The sequence below is a fragment of the Macrobrachium rosenbergii genome, chromosome 13 (genome assembly GCF_040412425.1).
Source record: "Macrobrachium rosenbergii isolate ZJJX-2024 chromosome 13, ASM4041242v1, whole genome shotgun sequence".
NCBI classification, from domain to species: Eukaryota; Metazoa; Arthropoda; class Malacostraca; order Decapoda; family Palaemonidae; genus Macrobrachium; species Macrobrachium rosenbergii.
In genome coordinates, this window is record NC_089753.1 from 19,906,983 (window position 1) to 19,927,561 (window position 20,579).

The 20,579-nt window shown below is 38.5% G+C and overlaps 2 protein-coding genes across 4 annotated transcripts in view; both read left to right on the plus strand.

Moving 5' to 3' along the window:
- The window catches only part of Dtd (D-aminoacyl-tRNA deacylase), a 66,973-nt gene that overhangs the window by 25,324 nt on the left and 21,070 nt on the right, over window positions 1-20,579 (plus strand). The window contains exon 1 of one of the 3 annotated variants that reach the window (XM_067114385.1): window positions 200-586. The exons of 1 other annotated variant lie outside the window; for it this stretch is intronic. The gene's annotated coding sequence lies outside the window, so the exon portion shown is untranslated. Of the gene's footprint in view, window positions 1-199; window positions 587-20,579 lie in introns of those variants that run through there. One more of the 3 variants, XM_067114386.1, reaches the window with a different exon arrangement.
- LOC136844956 (serine/arginine repetitive matrix protein 2-like) lies at window positions 11,003-19,727 on the plus strand. The gene has a single exon (XM_067114379.1). It carries the CDS (start codon window positions 11,123-11,125, stop codon window positions 14,753-14,755), a length of 3,633 nt encoding a protein of 1,210 aa, XP_066970480.1. The 5' UTR covers window positions 11,003-11,122; the 3' UTR covers window positions 14,756-19,727.

Consider the following 20,579-nt stretch of genomic DNA (forward strand, 5'->3'; position numbering starts at 1 on the left):
TGAAATCGTAGAGACATCGAAGAGGAAGAAATTAGTAGAACGCGTAAATACAAATGATTCATCAAATCCTAAACTTTCTGACAAAGTGGGCAAGAATTAGACATCACTAATGAAGTGTAGCTATCTCATTTACGTAAGATGGCGATCAGGAAATGATATCAAGAATTTGGTAGTCAGCACATTGTCGACAGACCATAGCACTGTGGTGGGGATGTGACCTTCGTTATAGCATCGCCAATCTTTGGATATTTTTGTTCGCATGCATTATGAGAAAAACGGAGCGTCAACATAAAAAGGGAAATCCGTTTAATTGTAAAAACCTCATTAACTATGTTAGTTGTTACTGAAATTCTTATGTGTATTTATCTATTTGGAGAAAATAATCATATTCTGGTGATGTAGACGCGACACAGAAACCGGAGCTTGAATGGAGGCATCCGAACGTCGTGACCCTCCTCCTCCCATCATATCCTGAAGAAGAAATTGTTTTCCGTTCGCCGTAGGTAGAAGAAGAATGTGTTATGTTATGGAGTAAGCCAACAAACCTGCTATTGATGCTTTCCCAGCCATTCTCGAAGCAACGTAGGTAACTATTACTTAACCTTCTTCTCCCTTGTTTTGCGGTGGTAATCAATACATATATTATTTTCCCAGGAACCATTAGTGATCGGCTGTAACGCCTAAATATGTTATTGGCCACAGAAGTCGTAATCCAGCAGTTCAGTGGCCCATCTACGTGTCTCTGCTTTAGGGTTCCTGTAACTAAGACCAGGGGGTGGTGTGGGTTCCATGTATGTTGTCATGATCAGTAATTTATAGTATATTTTTGGGCCGCATTAAAGCAAGGCTCATAGACTACTTTACAAGGAAAGTTAGCTCTTTGATTAGTGTAAAGCAGTTAAATTTGTAGCTTTTACGATAAAGCTGTAGGCTAGTCGACTACCGCGGTCTGATTTCCACCAATTGGTAGCTAATAAAATTTTCAATAGTACTTTATCGTATGACAGTTGTTATCTACATGTATTAATCAAGGTAGTGTGATGTACCTGAATGATCTTTCATGTAGGATATGGTTTTGACATGATGGTCCTGTGAGAAATTTTTTTAGTGAATGTTTTATCTATTTTTCGTGATGGAGTGAACAAGTGATGGAAATATACTCAGGTGCTGGAATAAGTGGGTGGTGATTGTGCTCATGTTCAGTGATAAGTGCGCTAAGAAATTCTCCAAGTGGCCCCATCCATTGTCAGAAGTACATTGGCATCTACTCCAGAGTTACAATACCCCATTAAGGCTTTTCTCTCTTGCAGAAGTAATGAGGTTGTTTCTTGAAGAGTCATTTAAATTGAGTAACTAATGCATATTGTTAAAGGCAATATGAAGGTATCAGCCAACTTTGTGTCATTGCACAGTGTAGATGCTAGGTATAGATAACAAGCATGCCTCATACCCCTAGTGAGCTGTCATTAGCCCATGTATCTGATCTTGCCTCGCAAACTCACTGTTATTACATTGTCTGTATAATGAATTTTTAATCATTCAGTGTTGGATGGATTGCAAGCAGTCCCCGGGTTACGTCGGGGGGTTCAGTTCCTGAAGGGCGACATAAGCCGGAACGCCGTATTGAAAAATTGCTAAAAATGAGAAATAAAGTGATGAAAGCCTTACCTTTAATCCTTTGGTTCTCTTGAAAACTCTCCAATCGATTTACCTTGCCTCTGGTGAGGTGTGCATCCACGATCTTATAGAATTTCCTCCAAAAATGTACAAATATCCTTCCGTCGCCGTAAGACTGAAACGACGTAACCTCGGGACATCCGCTGTAACCAGGAACAGATGTTATGAATATATTTGAAAAGTGCCATAAGCCAAGGCCAACGTAACCCTGGGACTGCCTGTATCATGACTACGGAAGAGACACTTGTAAAATGTTACAGTAAAATCTATAGGGGTAATGTTACTATGCATGCCCTGATAAAATTCTCCAATCTGTGGTGTGCTTCAGAGTCATTTAAGAAGTAAGCAAAGAAGTACTTATTTAAAGTTATGACAGAAGATATTTGAAAATGCTACAAACTGTAACATGGTAGGAGCCAGCATAATGGACAAATGTAGACAGATGCAGAGGCCTTCAAGAATGAACTAAGAAGTCATGACATAGTGATTAGTTCACTGTAACATCTTTGTGGTTGCAATTTGTGAGAAACTCTGAAAATGAAAGAAATTATCATGAAAGTTAATATCAGCACAAACACTTGAGAAAGAATGTTTTGTTGGCTGATATTTCAGTTTAATTGTGTACTGCTCTCTGGATTGGTTTAAAGCAGAGATGTGAAACTGTAGGCATTACAGTACAGTTCGACTATTGTGGACCCATTTATTGCGTCAAATTTACCTTTTAGGTTTTTTTAAATGTTTAGGTTACAAGAGAGTGCCATATTTAGACTTATGGATGTAGTGAGGCCTTGTTTGTCTTACTGTATCCTCAGTGTAAATTAGCAAAACTTTTTTTCTTTAAATCTTCATATTCTGAGTAAATTTCTGAGTTGAGCAGACAAATTAACTTGTTCGTTGAACAGACTGGCTGTAGTGAGCACTGAAGATTCTGCAGTGTGAAAGAAAAATAATGTCCAGTTCCCAAGTGTCATTGTGGAATGTATACCAGTTATCTGAATACCAACTCATGTATTAAGATTTATACGAAGAACTACTCTGCTCTTATTATCAGTCTTACTGATAATGAGAGCTTGAGAAGTCTCTTGAAAGGTCTGTGTAGATTTTAATGTTTTGAAAAAAATTATTGTGGATTTCACTCTCAATTATGTGAGTGTAATGGATTGACCCCTTTTAGTAGACCCTCCATTTCTTCAAGTTTCAGATAGAAATATGTTTTTATAAAATCGGAACGATGAATAGTCATTGCTAACATAACCTCGCAGAAAAGGTATTGCTGATGAAATGATTTGTTTATAATTTTAAATAGTATGTTGTGGTGGGTACTGAGTTTATGCAACCATAGTTGTGTTTCATCTACATATTAAAGGGGCAGCAACCTCATCCCAAAAATATTGTTGCAAACCAGAAGGTTACCATGCTCAACAGGCAACCCTTACTAAGGTATAATAGTATGTATATGGTTGAGAAAAAGATGGTTCAGTTAGATCTTGGTGTGGTGTGAGACTTTACTTAAGCTGCTGAAGCAGTTCAAGTGCAATGGTAAAATTTTGATTGACTTTTAATACAGGATTAGAAATAATTTTTTTCAGCATTAATAAATTAGGGGCCAAGTCTAGTAAAGTGCTCCATAAAATAGTGTTAGGCTTGGAAATTTTGCACATGTATACAGGTATGAATAGTTCATACAGACTAATGCTTATTAGTACTTTGATCGTAGCCTTAATGAATGGATAGGAAGTAACTTTAGCTCAGAACTTTCCTAGTACCAAGGAGGTTGTTGTACTCCTAAAAATTTATGCATTTGTGTGATAGTTCCATATCAGCCTGATTGAGATGTATAATGTTAAATGATAAAATAATAATCTCTTATGTGGCACATGTGGACAAACTTTCAAGGATGCATGAAATTGTTTTTTGCAGTGCAGTTTTTTCAAAATCATACGGAAAGATGATAAAACATTTAAAAATAAATGTACCTGAGTGGTCAATGATTAACAGAGTAGTTTTTAAGAAAAGTGGAATCCCATTGAGGTATAAACAATTAGAAGTTATTTTATTTAGGCTTATTTTTAGTAATGTTATTGTTGCCAAAGATTCAGGTTTGTAGCTCCATTGAAAATTGTAATAAATAGAAAAGTTGCATACTCGGAATTACAGTTCCTTGAACTGGAATGTTGCCAAATTAGGTCATGTAGGCTATATTAGATTGTTTCCATTACATAATCATTATCTTGTGTATGCCTTAATTGCCCGCACTTGTCAGGAACAAAACCAGAACAGAAGGATTGCAGTTCAAGGTTAGATGCCTAGTTAACTGGAGATATTTCTGCACACAGGGAGTGCGCATGTACAGTTTCTTAGCTGTAAGAAAATTTAAACTTTCCAGATTTCACGTTAGTAACATTTTGTTTTGTTTATCATGGAAAAATATTTTTATTGCATAAATATCTTTTGAGTGTCATAGAAGTTAGTTAGATTTTATTCCCTTTTTTAGTGCACACAGGTTGCTTCAAGTTTTATTGTGAATTTTTTACTGTAAGAAAAATCATTATAATTTATCAGTCTTACAGAGCAGTTATAATGTACAAGCAAAGGAAGATAAACCAAATGATTACCCACTCAGGGCAAGTGTAATAGCAATACTGTACTGTAGTTATATGTGTAGGCCTATCTCAGAATTTTTGTGTATCTGGTGCCGTCATTTGTGTTTTTGTAAATATGTACAATAATTGAGAATGGACTTCCAGCTATAATTGCTTGTGTACTCTCTGCATGAGAAGATATGTCTGCTAACTACTCACTGGAATTACTATTAAATTGCATTCCTTCAGTTGTGGCTTCATTCCTAAGTGCTGCTGACAATCAAGGCATATGGAAAATTATGGTTTGTTAATCTCAGAATATTGATGGGGTCAACATTACATATTAGAAGGAAATTAGAGTGTTCTTAATGTATTGCTGAATTACCACTGCTAGTGTTCTCCTTTATTTTTTTTTAAGTGATGAAACGGGTTGAAATTAGAGTTGAGAGTTTCATCAGTATTTTTTGTAAGTGAACCCATGAAGGTGTATTTTATTATTAATTCTGGTAACTTTGTTTTTGGAATTTATTGTTGCTAGTTTTAGTATCTTTAACTGTAAACTCAAGTAAGGCCCAGTTGTATCAATTAATTATTTTATGAATTTAGAGTATATAATGTTCCATTATTTGCTGCAGTACAGTTAGGGACAGAATAGTGACATACTTGAAGGAATTTTATTATGCTGTTATTTTCTGTAAAGCAGAATTTAAAATACCCTGTGACAGTGTTTCAAGTTTCAAGTGCTTGTTTTTCTTTGGGCCTTAGGTGGAATGAGCTCAGTTGAGTGTGAATGGCATGTTAACTACCTAAATACTGTGTAACCTTCTTGTTAGGATGTTTCTCTTAGTATGCAAATAACCAGGTACTGTACCTGTTTTGATATAAGTAACTTACCCAGTAATTACAGCGCTATAGTTTACTCTTGCATGGCAGTTTGAATTAAAAAATTCGTGGGTAACGCTTCACAGTTTAGTGCAGGTGACTGGTCCTGCCCACTAACGGGAATACCAGAAGCTACTTAGCAAACAACCTCATTCTGTTTCTGCCAGCATTAAGGGTAACATCAAGCGTCGATGGCAGCTTGGTTCTTAGATTTGCTGGTCGGAGACCGGCTATCGGTGAAGTATTGTCACTGTTTTCAGGTAGCCTTCAAGCTTACAGCTTTCAGGATCAGTATTTTATTGTTTTGTTATCAAGATCTGATTCAAGTTTTTATTTTTTTGCTACAGTAGCAAATTTGCAGTTAATTGGTTAACTACCAGTACCATAATTTACTGATTAGTATAAATTGCATTCGCTACCATCTTTACTGATTAGCCTAATAAAACTTAAATATTGTTTGCTATTGAACCAATATTTTCGTTAATGAAATGCTCTGGGTACTTCAACTTTTGTTGGTAAAGGGTAACTTTAATTTTCCAATTAGCGTAATAAACGTAATACACTAATGTGTTCGCTACAGGACTAATATTTTCGGTAATGAAATGCATATCTCAAGTCTCCAGTGGTGTTTGATAAGAATTGAGATATGTATGTATGTTGGTACACTGTGTACTTCAAATGTTGTGAGTTAAGGTTAACTTTCTTTTTCCGAGTAGCATAATAAACATGCATATTGTGTTCGCCACCGGACCAATATTTTTGGTAATGAATGCGTATCCCAAGTCTCCAGTGATATTTGATAGGAACTGAGATATGTATGTAGCCTATGTTGGTACACTGTGTACTTCAGCTGTTGTCAGTTAAGGTTAGCTTTCCTTTTCTGAGTAGCATAATAAAGGTAAGTACTGTATTGTGTTTGCCACCAGAACGATATTTTCATAAAATGTATATCTGCATTTGTCGGTAAAGGATTAATTGGACATCTTATTACACTTTTCTATGCAGAGATCTGGAAGTGTAAGGCCAGTAGGAAGTAGGGAGAGAAATTGTGCTCAATTATAGTAGCTTTTTTGACAAAAGTAGCCCTTCTCAACGGCGGGGAACCATGCTATGAGCGCCTAAGTGTTCGTCAACCCTTGAGCTCTTAGCTACCTAACTACTAGCTCGCTGGGCGCCCAGCTAGCCTAGTGCCAACTCCCTCCCCACACCAATTTTCTCTCCTACTACTGGCCCTCATTATTTTTCTCCACTTGCTCCTGCACCTGGCTCCCTTGCTTCCTTCCCATGCCATTGCTAGTCTTGTGTTTAGGTTAACAGATGTTAACCTTGTGATAGTGAAGTGTTGTGCAGTGGGGGAGGTATCTACTCATCCCTCGATTCTCCTAGACAAAGGTCCCTGTCATACTCCCTTACACCTGGGAGGAGACAGACTGGAAGTCCAAGGGAGGTCGGAGGGTTTACACCGGTAGTCGCCCCCTCATTCGAGCCTGTTGCCAGTCCCAGGTATTGACAGACAGCCACTGGAAAAGCGTCTTATTGGATGTGTGGTGGGGGTGGTGGCTGGCCTTATCGGCTCTCCTAACCCAGTCCTTGTCAGACTTCCCTAAACCTGGGAGGAGGCATACTGTTGGTCCTTGGGAGTCCGAAGGGATTTTGCACCCTGATAGCTGCCTCTCTGTCGATCCTGCTGTCCACAGGTGTCAATGGACATTCATTGGAAAGGTGTCCATAGAGGTGTGTTTTTTTGTCTAGTGATAGTCCAGTGCAGACAAAACTCCATCGCGCAGATGGCATTTTTTCTAATGAATCTTGGCCGTTGAAGAGTTGTATTTCAGTTGACATTTGCTGTTCTCCACGAGTCTAATTTGGTTTTTAAGGGAGCAAGACAAGTGTTTTTTGTCTTTTACTCCCTCTGATCCTTAGACGGAATTAGTTCTCCTGGCTGTAGTTCTTGTCAAGATTTTGAAGTAAAGGTCTTTCTTGACTGACCTCAGGAGCAGGGCCTAAGAAGATAGGAGTCTCTAAAGTGTTGCCAAGACATCGCTTCAGGTGGTCCCTTAATCCTGTCCTACGGGTAAGGATGGTTAAGTTGGTTTTTTGAGATTTCCACTGCTTTTTTCTACTGGGAGAAACACCCAGTCACTATCAGCCCTCTTCTTCACCCTCTGCCGTCTACCAAGAGAATCACAGCTACTTTCAGACGGCTTATATCCTTGTTCCGTTTTCTCCTCGGAATGACGATATCTTCCCTCCCGGGCATTCTTCTGTAGAAAGACTTTACATGGGCTCCAGGCAGAAGGAAGAGCCATGAACCCTCTCTTTAGTAGCGTCCGTTCTGAACGCCTGATCAACTTAAGAGCTCCTGGCACCAGCTTTCTGGTGCTGAATCTTGAGCTCTTGGCACCTGTTCCAGAGTGCTTGTCACTTTCTAGCCGTACTAGGCTCCCACCTCTGAATGCCTAGTTCCTTTTAACAAATTGTTTCTTCTAGAACATTATGGGTGACCACAGCAGAAGTTGTCACTTCTGGCTTTGTTCATGACTTTTTTTATCCCATGGCCAGGCTTTGGTGTCTTTTGTGGACTTCCCAAGTTCTTGTGAGCATGTCAGATATTAGTTTTGGCCAAGTACAATTCTGCATATGTTTTCAGTCTGTACAAGGTGTCATCGAGTCCACTCTTGGTGTTATCGCATAAGAAGTCGATCCTGCCCTGATGGCCATGTCTCCGTGGCTGTAAAGTATCGGCAGGGTCGACAACTAGTCTACTTAGTTGTGTGCGAATCTGCACAATGTTATTCAAGTTGCTTGGTTGCTGAGACTAACCGAACAGTCCTGTCATTCATTCTCCAGGCTGTTTGTGTGAGGTTCCTGGTTATGTAGGACACTTCGTTTTTCTTGTCCACATACAGACTCCAAATATATCACAGGCTGATCTTGACTGTCCACCACCTTAAAGGAACCTTCTAGCATAGGCAATGGACACCATTCTGCAAGATCGTTCTAACTTGGACTTCTCTGCTCTTCCACTGCTGGACATGGTCAGGGAAAAGCTGTATTTTTTCAGACTCGTCAGAACATTTCGACGCCCCTCGTAGTCCCGTTCTGAATTGTAATTTATGGTTCCTGGTTTGCTGCGATTGAATGGTGGATTCTCCCAGAATCCTTCCACCTTTCGTAACTTCTCAAACAATGTCACTTCAAGAGACACCAAGAGGACAGTTTTGATAGCTGGGGATTATGCTCCAGGCTCCCAGGTGCCCCCATTAGCCCAAGTTTTTTTCCTCACTTGACTTCCATCTCACCTGGTGCCAGCTACAGCCGGGCGCCAGCTCTGCCGGCCCCACCTACAGCATAGCACCAGCTCATTACACCCAGCGCCAGCTTCTGGTCATCTGGTGCAACTCTCCCCCCATCCTTGGCTCTGGGGAAGAGTAAGACGCTCTCTTTTCTGTTGGAGTTTTCCGGTATGACCTGAGCAGGATTGGAAGCACAGTGGGTCATTCATAACCTTTAGTGTTCAGACACCCTCTGTCTAAGAATGTACAGTCCTCTCTTGTGATTGGACTTGTTGTCTGAGGCCACTCCTAGTTTCAGGAGAGCTTTTGGCATACTTTCAGTGAAAGCTAGAGATGCAGTACAACCTCTTTCTCATTAGCTTTCAGGCACTGTATGCCCCTGACGTCCATTCTACAATCTACCTACTGGAAGTGTAATTGATCTTTACTTCTCACTTTTTTGAAGAAAGTTAAAACAGTGTTGGATTCCTGCAGTGTCTTGCGATCATTTTTAGTAACTGGCATGGCATTGCGGAAGGAAGCATAGGATTTTCTCATGCTATCTACTCACCTTGTAGTAAGGTGCCGAGATTTGTGAGAGCCGAGGAGGGGTACATTGTACCTGGAGCACCCACCACTTTCAGTGGATGGTTCGTAGTCTTTATTTCAGTGCAGGCGACAGTCTTATGTGGTTATATTTATATTGGTACTGCGCCTAGGGCAAGGCCACTTTTTGATGCACGTCTTGTCAGCGATCAGGGATATCCTACGCTGCAAGACTCCCACTAATGTAGAGGCAACCCTTGGCTCAACCGCCACGCCACTACAGGTTAAGATGAGCACCAACCAGAGGCAGTTCTCTACTGCAGGCTTTCTTAACTAACAAGGAACTACAAGCATTGTATTCAATGCTAGCAATTTTTTCTATTTCAAAATCATTACATGACTTAATGTTTTAAGGTAGAATATGTCCATGTATCCCACCTCCTGTCATTGTGGAATCAGCTATGTAATTACTGGGTAAGTTACTTATATAAAAATGACATTTTTATAATAAAAAAGTTTTATATATACTTATCCAGTAATTACATGATTGGAGTCCTCCCTCCTCCCCTCTGATGGACAAATGGCATAAAGAGAATGAGGTTGTTTGCTAAGTAGTTCCTGGTATTCCCATTAGTGGGTGGGACCAGTCACCTGCACTAAACTGTGAAGCGTTACTCATGAATGTTTTAAGTCAAGCTGCTGTGCAAGAGGAAACATTAGCTATGTAATTACTGGGTAAGTATATATAAAACTTTACTGTATTATAAAAATGTCATATTTCAAAACCGTGCAAAAGCTTTGATTGAAAAAGTTTCCTTGTATCCGTCCTGATCTTTCATGATCATGTTTTTTTTGGGGGGGAGAGGTTAAATTCTGAACATAAATTATAAGAAGTGGATTCTCATTTTCACCTCCAAATACTGTATACTGTAATTGAATAATTTTACCAGTAGAAACAGTTACTTCAGTGACATGTTTTGTAGGACAGTTCAGATATACAGTATAGTATTTTCATTTTTAATCTCATGTTTGAAAGGTGTTGCAGATTTTTTTTTTTTTTTCTTTTCTTTTTTTGCGCGTTAGTCTGTGTTCTTGGTGGGTTTTGTGACTGCTGGTATTCTTAGAAAAAATGTTTTGAGCTGCCCAGAAATTAACTTTTTACAGTTAGGGTATGCTATAAAAATTATTGTCCTCAGAATTATGATTGCAGATTTATATGAAACATGCATATCACACACATTCCAGGTGACCTCAAGGTTCATGTGGTTAACCTTTTCATGACAGGTCATTTGGAACTTGTATTCGCTGATTGATGCTTTAGTAAGTGTTCAAAAATACTGTATATGTCCAGGCACTGCTATGACAAGTTTTCTGATTGAAGTGGTGTGGAATAAGTTATAAGAAACTCGATTGTCGCAGATTGGTGATATTTCTTCTATCCGCAAGAACTTCTGGTCTAATTATTATTGATAAAGAAGACTCCTCAATGGCCTCTGCATCTACAAAGTGAACCATTAAGCCCACGGAGGCAGAAATTGCTGATTTAAATACAATTGGTATATACACTGGCCATTTTATTTTCAGTTTTAGTGCTGTATTCATGATGTGCTAGAGGTTTCCATCAGGATCACTTTTGCATTTTTAATGGACCCATCAGTTTAGTTGTACTGTACAGTTAAAGCCAAGGTATGACAAGCAGAATATTCTGTTTGGAGTCCTCTCTGTAGAACAGTTTAGGGTTACTGATCGAGTAGCAGTAATTGTTATTTCTGCATTGATCTTCAAGCTTTTGAAGCCCCCTTGTTTGTGACAAGTGAGTTCCTTTTGTTGAAGAGTGAGTTGACTGCCATCAGAGGGCAACTGTGCATGGTAATTTTCATGGATTTAGTATCTATGCAGCCTAGAAATTTTTCTCATATTTGCTCATCACTTTCTTACAGGTCGCTCACAATAATGAGGGGCAATAAACCTTGGCAGATCACGAAGATGAAGCTTTGATGCCTGCTATTGACAGCTACTGCCTTTTGCTATTAAGTGAGAGCAGTGTATTTCCTCGCCTGTTGAAAGTTACAGTGTACTGTATATTTGTAGAATTGCGAGATACCTGTGCGTTTATGATATTTAATTGCAAGTGTGTTCGGAATTTTTTGGTTTTCCAAAATGTGGCGAGGTGTGGCAAGAGCAGAAGTGGAACGAAGTGCAAGTATTGATTACCAGCATGGTCGGCCAAGCCTTGAAAGTATGCCGATGAAAGGGAGTAGTTCTTCAGATCCACAGATGAGGTCCAGTGGTCCATATCCTCCAGATTTAAGGGAAGCCATCACAGGCCTTCATGCAAAGGACCTGTACAGGAGTGAGTTGCGGAATTCAGTGGAAGGCCGTTACCATGACTCCAGAGAGACAAGTGCTGGCTCTAGCTACCTACAAGAATTCAAAGGTGCTGTGGACGGTTCTTACTCAGCAGGTGGTAGTGATTTAAGGAACTCAATATCAAGATCTTACAGAGACGGAAGTGAAGGCAGTAATACAAGAATGGATTCAGGGAATGTAAAGGAACCAGTTTCAAGACCTTTTGAGAGAGACTTGAGGAATATAATTTCTGGATCTCATTCCAGGGATTTCAGGGAATCTATTTTAAGTGCAGGAGGAAGGAACCCTGCCTCCTCCAAGGAGGTAATGTCTGACATGTTCTCAGGTGATTTACGTGATGCCATAACAAGATCTAATCATAGGAGTGGAACTTCAAAACAAATCTCATATTCAATGGATATTGAAGAAGAGAGTTCCAGAGAGTCCAGTCATGATAGCCACCTTAAAAGAGAAGTGAAGCTGGACCATCACTTTTCAAGAGAATCCAGTGGACATATGAGGAGTCCTGAAAGTGGGTATTATACCAAAGGATCAGATCAGTTTGGTAAAAGTGGCTCAAGCCATCATGATTCTCATGCCAGAGAACTAAAAGATGATGATTATGCATTTTTAGCAAAGACCTTAAAAGAAACTGTTGACCCTAAACTTGGTTGGTCTAAGGGTTCTAGCTCATTTGTGGAACCTATTGGGATTAGTCCATCCAGAATTACAGTTAATGAAGTGTCTGATTACAAAAAATCATATCACCATTCTGATTCAGGCATTCCTCAAACTACATCATACATATTAGAAAATAGTGCGTTAATGATGAATATGAATCCAACACCAGTTTCTATCAGTTCAACTACTATAAAGCCCCACACTGTCACAAATATTGGCAGTAATCCACAGCTTTTACCAGCTGGTGGACTAGGTGTGAAGCTTCAAACAAATTTATATGGGGGAAATGATTTGATGTTACTGAATTCACTCCAAAGCAGAAGCCAGAGTGTAGTTTCTTTAGCTCCAGTTGTCATGTCTACACCAGTTCAGATTATGGAAGCAACTACTGTAAACAAAGCTCCTAGTGTTACTTTGGGTGGATCATTTTGGGATTCAATAAAGAAAGAAGGGTTACTTTCATATGAGAAGAACCCTGTTAAAATGACATTGGATTCCAGTGAGCTTGATGCAACTCATCCAGTTGGAGAAGACTTTCAGATACCTTCATTCCCAAAAAAACGCACCACTGAGCTAAAAAGAAGTCTTAGTAGGTCCCCTCTAGGCAGGAGGGATAAAAGCTATAAGCGTTCTGTTTCACCAAAGAATAGATCTGATGCAAAGAGAGAACATATGTCAAGACAAATAAGAGATAGGTCAAGAAAAGATAGTCTTTCACCAAGACCAGAAAGGATGAGGTCACGCACACCACCACCTGATAAGGACAGGGGATTAAGTAGAAGAGGACATTTGCAAGAAAGGCCTCTGCATGCAAGAGAAGAATCACCTGGAAAATATAGGGACCGGTCACCAAGATTGCGAGAAATTTCTCCCCTTCACTTAAGGAAAGATCACTTACACCGATCAAGGGAATCATCCCCACGTATGGTTAGAGACAGGTCTCCTAGGAGGCTGAGAGAGAGATCTCCCCATATGATACGGGAAGTGTCACCTGAAATGCCTAGGGAAATGGGTTCAAGAATGCAAAGAGAAAGATCTCGAATTATTAGAGAAGCATCACCTCGAATGATTAGGGAGAGGTCACCACACATGGTTAGGGAATATTCCACTCATGTATTTGATGAAAGATCTCGAAGTATAAGAGATATGTCTCCTAGATTGGAGAGAGAGAAATCTCCCCCAAAGTACCGAGAAATATCTCCCCCACAGTACCGAGAAATATCTCCCCCAAAGTACCGAGAGATGTCTCCTCATCATTTGCGGCAAAGACGCGAATCCCCATCGAGACGTTCAAGAGATGTAAGAAGATACTCCCGTGAGCGCTCTCCAAGGATTGAAAGACATTTTTCCAGAGAATTGTCACCTGGCAGAAATAGGAGAATCTCGCCCAGTATGATAAGAGAGAGAGAGAGGGTAAGAGCCAGAGAGAGATCACCTTCAAGGCATTCCCCTGAAAGAGCAGGCTACATAGGAAATTATTCAAGGTCACCTGGAAATGTAAGGGAAAGGTCTCCAGCACGTTACAGAAAACTTACACCAGAACGCATTAGAAAGTACTCTTCAGAAGGGTCTAAAGGCTATTCCCCAGTACCAGTAAGGGTTTTGCCCCCAGAACATTATCATGAAAAATACAGAAGTCGTTCGCCTGTACCAGTAAGAATTTTGCCTCCAGAGCATGCTAGAAGAGACTTTAAGGATGACAGGAAACGTCCTCCACAATCATATGACAGACATTCTTCTGAAAGAAGATACCCACCAGTACGGCAGACACCACCTAAAGTTGGCGTAAAGGTTACTGGAGTCAAGGAACAGTCCCCTTATTTAAGGGATATTGATTCGCCGCCTCATGATATACAAAACTCTCCTCATAGAAATACAGGATCTCCGCAAGTTGTTAGAAAGGGTTCTGAAGAAGATAGAGAATCACCAAGGCGTTCTTGGGATACTCGTAATAGAGCCAAAAGAAAGCGCAGACCGAGAAACAGACCAAGAAACAGACCAAGACAACAGACAGATAAGGTAAGGGACCTTGTGGTAGTAAAGGTAGCAAATAGTGATTCTGCAGCAAGTACGAAGGATACAGGTTCATCTTTGGAATGCAGTCAGAATTCTGTTGAAGGATATAAGGATAACCCATTAGATTTTCGAAATGAAGCATCTCCAATATCAGTTGGGAGTAATGATGATGATGAATTTGGGAAGAGGAGTGATTCACCTCTTTTTGATGATGTATCTCTCTCCCCAAAATCTGCTAGAGCAACCTCCCCAGGTACACCTACATCAGATGAGAAGCATAAACAGTGGATGGAAAATGATTTGCAAAGAGGGTGTTCCCCTGTTAGTTTGAGTGATTTTCCTGTAGAACATAACAGTAAATCTGAACCACCAATAGGTCTTGAGAGAGACCTCTCTCCTGTGTCTCTTGATGAAAATAGTCTTGATGAGTTTATGGGAGGGAGCATCAGAAGGAGGTCAAGGTCCCCCTTATCAGAAGCCAGCCGAGATTCCCTCATTGTTACTGATAGCATTGATATCCAAGATTCCCCTCTGGCAGGAGGAGAAAAGGAGAATGAAGACTTGCGAGTAAAGCTACTCAGGATAAAGGAAGAAAAAGTGGAGCTTAAGTTGAAGAAATTAGAAGAAGAGAGTAGAGAAACTGAATTAAGATTGCAAAATCTTTCTCCTGATATCCTGGATTACTCTCCCCAAAGGGATACTCCTTCTCCTCTTTTAGATGAGTGTGAAGATGATCGACGCTTTTAACAGGAACCTTCTTAGCTGACAATGGGCTCATCATTTACAAGTTAAAGGGAAGACTAATGTTTGTGTAAATAGGCTACTGAAAATAATCAATATTTTCTTATTAAAGTACAAATTAATCTTACTGCGAAGTGATTTATGTTGTGAAGTCGTGAAGTGAAATATTATTGAGTTGGCATTTGTGGCTATTTTTTAGGTGATTTATAAGCTGCTGATTTGTTTGAAGTGATGACAAATTTATATACCCTAGTTCAAAAAAATTTTGGTTATAGTGTAAGTTTCCAGGAAAATAGTCTGGACTAGTGCAGTAACTTTTGTTTTCAAATGAGCCCCTGTTGAGTGAGTTTAGTTTTTTTACAGGGGGAATCATAGTTACAAGGAGCATAATATTCTGCCCCTAAGTGAAGACAAATTATTATCAAAGTGTAAGGAAATTGAAATGCTCTCATTGAAAGAAGTCAATTTTAGTTAAAGTCTGATATGCATTTTATCATTAAAAGAATTAGATATTGCTGAAAGTGGCACTACGCTAATTGAAATGCCCTAAAAGACAACTTGTGCTTTAAATTCAAAACTTGAAAAGAACTGGCTGGAAAGTGGAATTTAAGTGAGTGAATAATAGAAGTGTTTATTATATTTTGTTGTAGTGAATTTTAACTTGTGATTGCTGTGAAATGAGTTGCTTGATACTGATGTGTTACTGTGCTTTAATGTGGAGATGTGTTATGTTGGAAATTTGCAATAGTTTCAAGAACTGGAAATAAAATTCCAATGTCAGACAAAAAAGAAGCATGAATTTTGCATAGTGTTCACCTAATGATGGTATCAGATTTGTCTGATTTTATTATAGGAATTTCACAAAGATTACCAGTAGTGTGTTTCAGTGGAGTCAGTTATGGTTTATGACTTTGTTCATTGTGTGCAGTATTATTTGTGATTTGGTTACTAATCAAATTATTGTGGATGTACAGTGAATGGGAACATAGTAAGTTGAGTCATATCATTCAGACAGTTGATACAGAAGTCTGTTTAACTTTTGGAAAGTGCAGGACAGTACTACACTTTGTATTTATTTTCATAGGAATATTAAATACTTCAGTTTAATGAGAATTAATCTGTAAAGTATGCAGAAGTATGTACACCAGGTCAGTGTTTAGATTGTACAATTCATTATATAGCTAGGTAGGATTTTAGAATTTATGAGTACTACACCTCTACAGTTTTTCTTTTCAGGAATTTTTTTTTTTTTAAGTAGTCAGTTTCTTGCACATCATTAATACTCTCGGATTTGGCTTCTGTGGTCAAGTGAAATGGCAAAAGAAAACAAAACAAATGCTTTACCCACATCATGTGACTATTATGAGTTTAGACATCTTAACACTCGTGTTAAGTTCATTCACAGAGCTGTATTTTTATACAAATTTGGTGTTCCTTAATGCATGAATGTGTGGCGGTATATTTATTGTCACTGAACACTTTCCTTGGTCCATTGAGGTACAGAATTGCATTTCTGGTTGTAGCAAACTTCTGATTTATGTTTATGATAAAATTACATGTAAATGAACATCATTTTAATTGGTAAGTGTATTGTCAGTTATGTAGTACTGGACTGATGTATATATGTATATAAGGATATGTGTACCAAATTTTTCAGCTACTACAGTACAGTACTTTGAAAGAATAATACTTACAGTTATTCTGTGGTGACTGACTTGGTAGCTGATTCATTGCGGAAGATTTCACATGTGATTTTGACTCTCACATATCTACAGGACTAACATGTGTGATCTTTTCATATAATTTACCAGACCGTAACAGTTGGCATACCAGGATTATTATCATGAATATGTAATGGATTCATAAACAGTACCTTTAACATATAACTTAAATCTTCATAGCTTAACTTGAAAAATATCAGCCTAGTGGGGGAAAGTTTAGTCTTTTGTTTGAGTTATGAAAGATCTTAATCTCTTTTCAAGTAAATAATGGTGCACTAAAACTGGCTTAAGATCTATTGTCAAGAACCTGGGTTAGAAATTACATTTTCATCATTGATGGTCATTCAAAAAAAAAAAAATTGTTTCATAGAATTTTGTCAAATTCCACTTTTTCATGATTACCAGGATTTAAAAGCCTGGATTCTTTGGCAAGACCTAAGAGAATTGACTCTTCAGTACTTAAACCATCAACTCGCGAAGTGAGCTGTGCAGTTTTTTACCAAGGAGAATATATTATTGCTGTGAAAATTACATTTACTATTTTCAAAGTATGCAGCTACTGTAGCTCTCTTTTATTTCATATCCCATCTTCACAAGTTATGGCATAATGGCAGTGTTGATTGAAAGCATAAAGTGGTGAAGCTGTGATTAGCAGTGGGTGAGCTTTCTCTCCCCAGTATAAGGAAGAGTCCACTGTTTCACATAGTTAAAGCTATCGCTGTTAACATCGATGCTTAGCTCAATAGTTATTTTATTATCATTTCATCTCCTTTTGTTTTTATTATTTCAGTCGAATTAGTACTGTTGTATCTTTGTTACTTGTAGTATCTGTTCAATAAGCATTATCTTGGAAATGCAGTGGTCGTGATTTCTTGATTTTGATAGGAATCTTCTTGTTTTAAGAAGTTTGTTAGTGTTTGTGTAACTGGTGCTTTTTGTTACATAATGATTGTCTTATGTTTTTAGTGTCATTCACATGTGTACTGCAGAAGTATTTCAATTTCATGAAGGCTTTGGTCTAGTTGTACATTGTACTGTACTGCATTCGTTGATGTTTCCTTGAAGAAACAGAAATATTAGATTTTGTTCTGAGGGCCATCATTGAAAATGCTCATAGACTTTTGCTCTTGTAGAGATGTCAATTGCTCAGGGAAAAACACCAGTTCTGAGAGTGGAGATTCACAGAGTCTGAGAGATAAGCCATCCTTGGAAAGTATCTTTACCTGAGACAACTGACAGTGATGACCTCAGCTAGAATACTTTCGTAAAGCATTGAAATGTAATCATTGGCTTGTCATTGCTCCTACAAGATGTAGGACTAATCGGGCTGTAGAGAATGATATTTAAACAAGGGCATCCTTTTGGCACAGTTGGTTGGGACATTGTTGAAATTGGTGAAGTTAATATTTCATCTGAAGGAGAGACTTGTCACTGATGGAAAGGTTTCCTATTTTAATAAATTTAGACCAAAACAACCATGCCTTTAGGGGATCCAGGAACTTTTAAATAAATGAAGTTACAGCATGCCATCAATAGAATACATTAATCTTCTCTGCCCCTTCTTCAAGATTTCATAGATCCTAAGCTAGAGAGGTGCAAGGATTTTCATGATCACTGCTGAAGAAAAGGAGAAAGTGACTGAGAACTAGCCTCATCCAGCTACTACTTCTGTAGTCTTTGCTCTCCCAGCAGGTGATCATCAATTTGAGAAACACAGAAGCCCATGGATTATTTTCATTGAGAAGGGAGACAAGTGCCCTTTTGAAATCTCCCACTATCATTGTTATTTCTGTTACTTCAGTTATTAGTTAGGATTAGAGTGGTTCTCAGCATGGCATGCAGACGTGTCCATCATGAGAAAGATGCCCATAATGGAGAAGATTTGGGAATAGTGAGGAGGTATTTATAGCAGGGTCATTGTGGTTCTCAAGGTAGTTGGAGGACTATGATAATTGATTTACTTGGGTTTACTCAGCTGATGCTTAGGCAAACTCTGTGGTACAAAGATGGTAGAATTGGTAAGACTTATTTGAAAAGGAGATTCCTTGTTATGCATTATACATAGACTAAAGGATGTCCTGTTAGCTTTACCAAAATTTGAATTGTAGTCATTTGTGAAGTTAACTATTACTGAAAATATATTCCATGCTAGGCAGGAAAAATGTCCTGTTAATAATAGATAATTGCCATTTCTGGACATCCCAATTCCCATAAGTCTACTAAGGAAAGATTGCTGTTTCATAATTTTTGGGGGGACCCAAAAACAGTCAGGTAGGGAGAGATTTTAGTGGTACCTTTTACTATTCCTACAGTGACTGACTTCCTAGGAGAGATCAAATGAATCATTTCTGCCTAGAAAGAGCATTTCACAGGTACATGAAGGGGATGATATTCTGCAGAGGTAGATGTTTTAGATTTTCCATTTCTGTTCCTGTTCCATTAGTGCTAGTTCAGGTGAGGTGATCAGTGCTTCAGGTCAGTTTTACTGCAGGACTTCATTGGCACTAAGGTTTTAGTGTGCAGGAAATTAGAGCTTCATGCCTTTCTGTTCCTCTGAATTAACATGGTTCTCGTGCTCAAGTTGTTCACGCAAGTCGCTGAGAATGCCAGGTTTTTCTCATCACAATCTCTTCATTTGTTTAAGCAGCGTTTTAGCACTACGTTCTGCCATAACCAAGTATAGAGGCAAGTAAGAAAGATTTTTTTATTTCGGAACACATTTTTAGGGTAAGTCTAAAGGAAAAGTGTTTGCAAATTGTTTTTATATGGTGTCTAAGGGGAAAACATTTATGGCATTTTTATATAACCAGTGATAGAAATAAGACTGCAATTTTTATGAAGATGAAGTAACTCAGTATTGCTGTTCTAGTTATCTTCTATGAACACTACTATCTTGCATAGCTCTTAGGCCTATCAAGCAGCTCTCTACTATAAAACTTGATAACAGACTTCCTCCCCTTTGGCCATATGTTCTTTTATGCATACAGTCATTCTGGTGCTTTTCTAAGATTTGGTAAAATAACTGATATTCATGAAAAGCTGGATGTAGCCATCTCAAATTTTGATGTGCAGGTTATGCCCTACTACCGCTGATTACAGTCATCGCATGTACATTATAGTGTTGTTAAGGTTTGGGTAAATTATTGATTTATTACATTCCCTAAGAAGCCAATGTTTGTCATTTGGCTTATATAATTATATTCTTGGATTGTTATGTGATCTCTCGGCATATAATTTGAATAAAGGTAAATATTGTGTTGTGTTTTTGACTGAACTCCCCTTGCATTGCTTTTTATGTGAATACTGTACATTGTTGATGTGACATCAAGTGGTTTTTTTAAAAAATGAGTATAATAACCTCAGGTATTTTTTTTTTTTTTTGTCTTTAAAAGTTTCCTGTTTTATCGATAATGCAGGTACTAATTTATAAGCTAGCTTGACTTCCAGCAGTAAAACCAGATATCTTGATATTGACTCTCTGCAGTATATTATATGCATATAAGTGAAACATGCTTGTTTCCATTAATTAAGAGCTAGGAAAGACAGAAGCAAGTGGGTGTATCAGGCAGAGGTCGTTACAGGAAAAACCTATATGGTAGTATCAGAGGTCACTTTGCTAAAGATCAGCTCCCACTTAAAACGTGAGTTTCAGGGTTAAATAATTTTTGTTGTATATATGTCTTTTGTTCCAGGTGTACTTAAGGATGATTAAATTTGAAAGTCTAGTACAGTAACTTTTAATTCTCACAATCACTGCAGTGATCCTCAGATTAAGTTTTTTCACAAAAGGAGGAGAATACTTATGAACTGTTCCTGACTATGAGCAAACCAGTTGGTTATTCTTAGCTTTATAGGCTCTGACACTGTGGGTTCACCCAGACCTTTTCGAATCAATGATATTACATCCCTTTAATTTGAAATACCCAGAAGTCTGATGATTGAACATCTCTCTTGTTCAATGGATCAGAGGTATGGTCTCCTTCCTTTGCTCTTTCATGACCAGGAAGAGAGTACCCAGGTGAGCTGAACAACCAGTCAGTTCAGAGATTTACTCGGAATTCTCCCTCCAAAAGTAAGTCTCCCATATGTAATTTGTATTTTTCCTAACA

Excerpts from the sequence above, each read along its gene's own strand:
- LOC136844956 (XM_067114379.1), top strand. The coding sequence starts at position 11,123 with ATGTGGCGAGGTGTGGCAAGAGCAGAAGTGGAACGAAGTGCAAGTATT.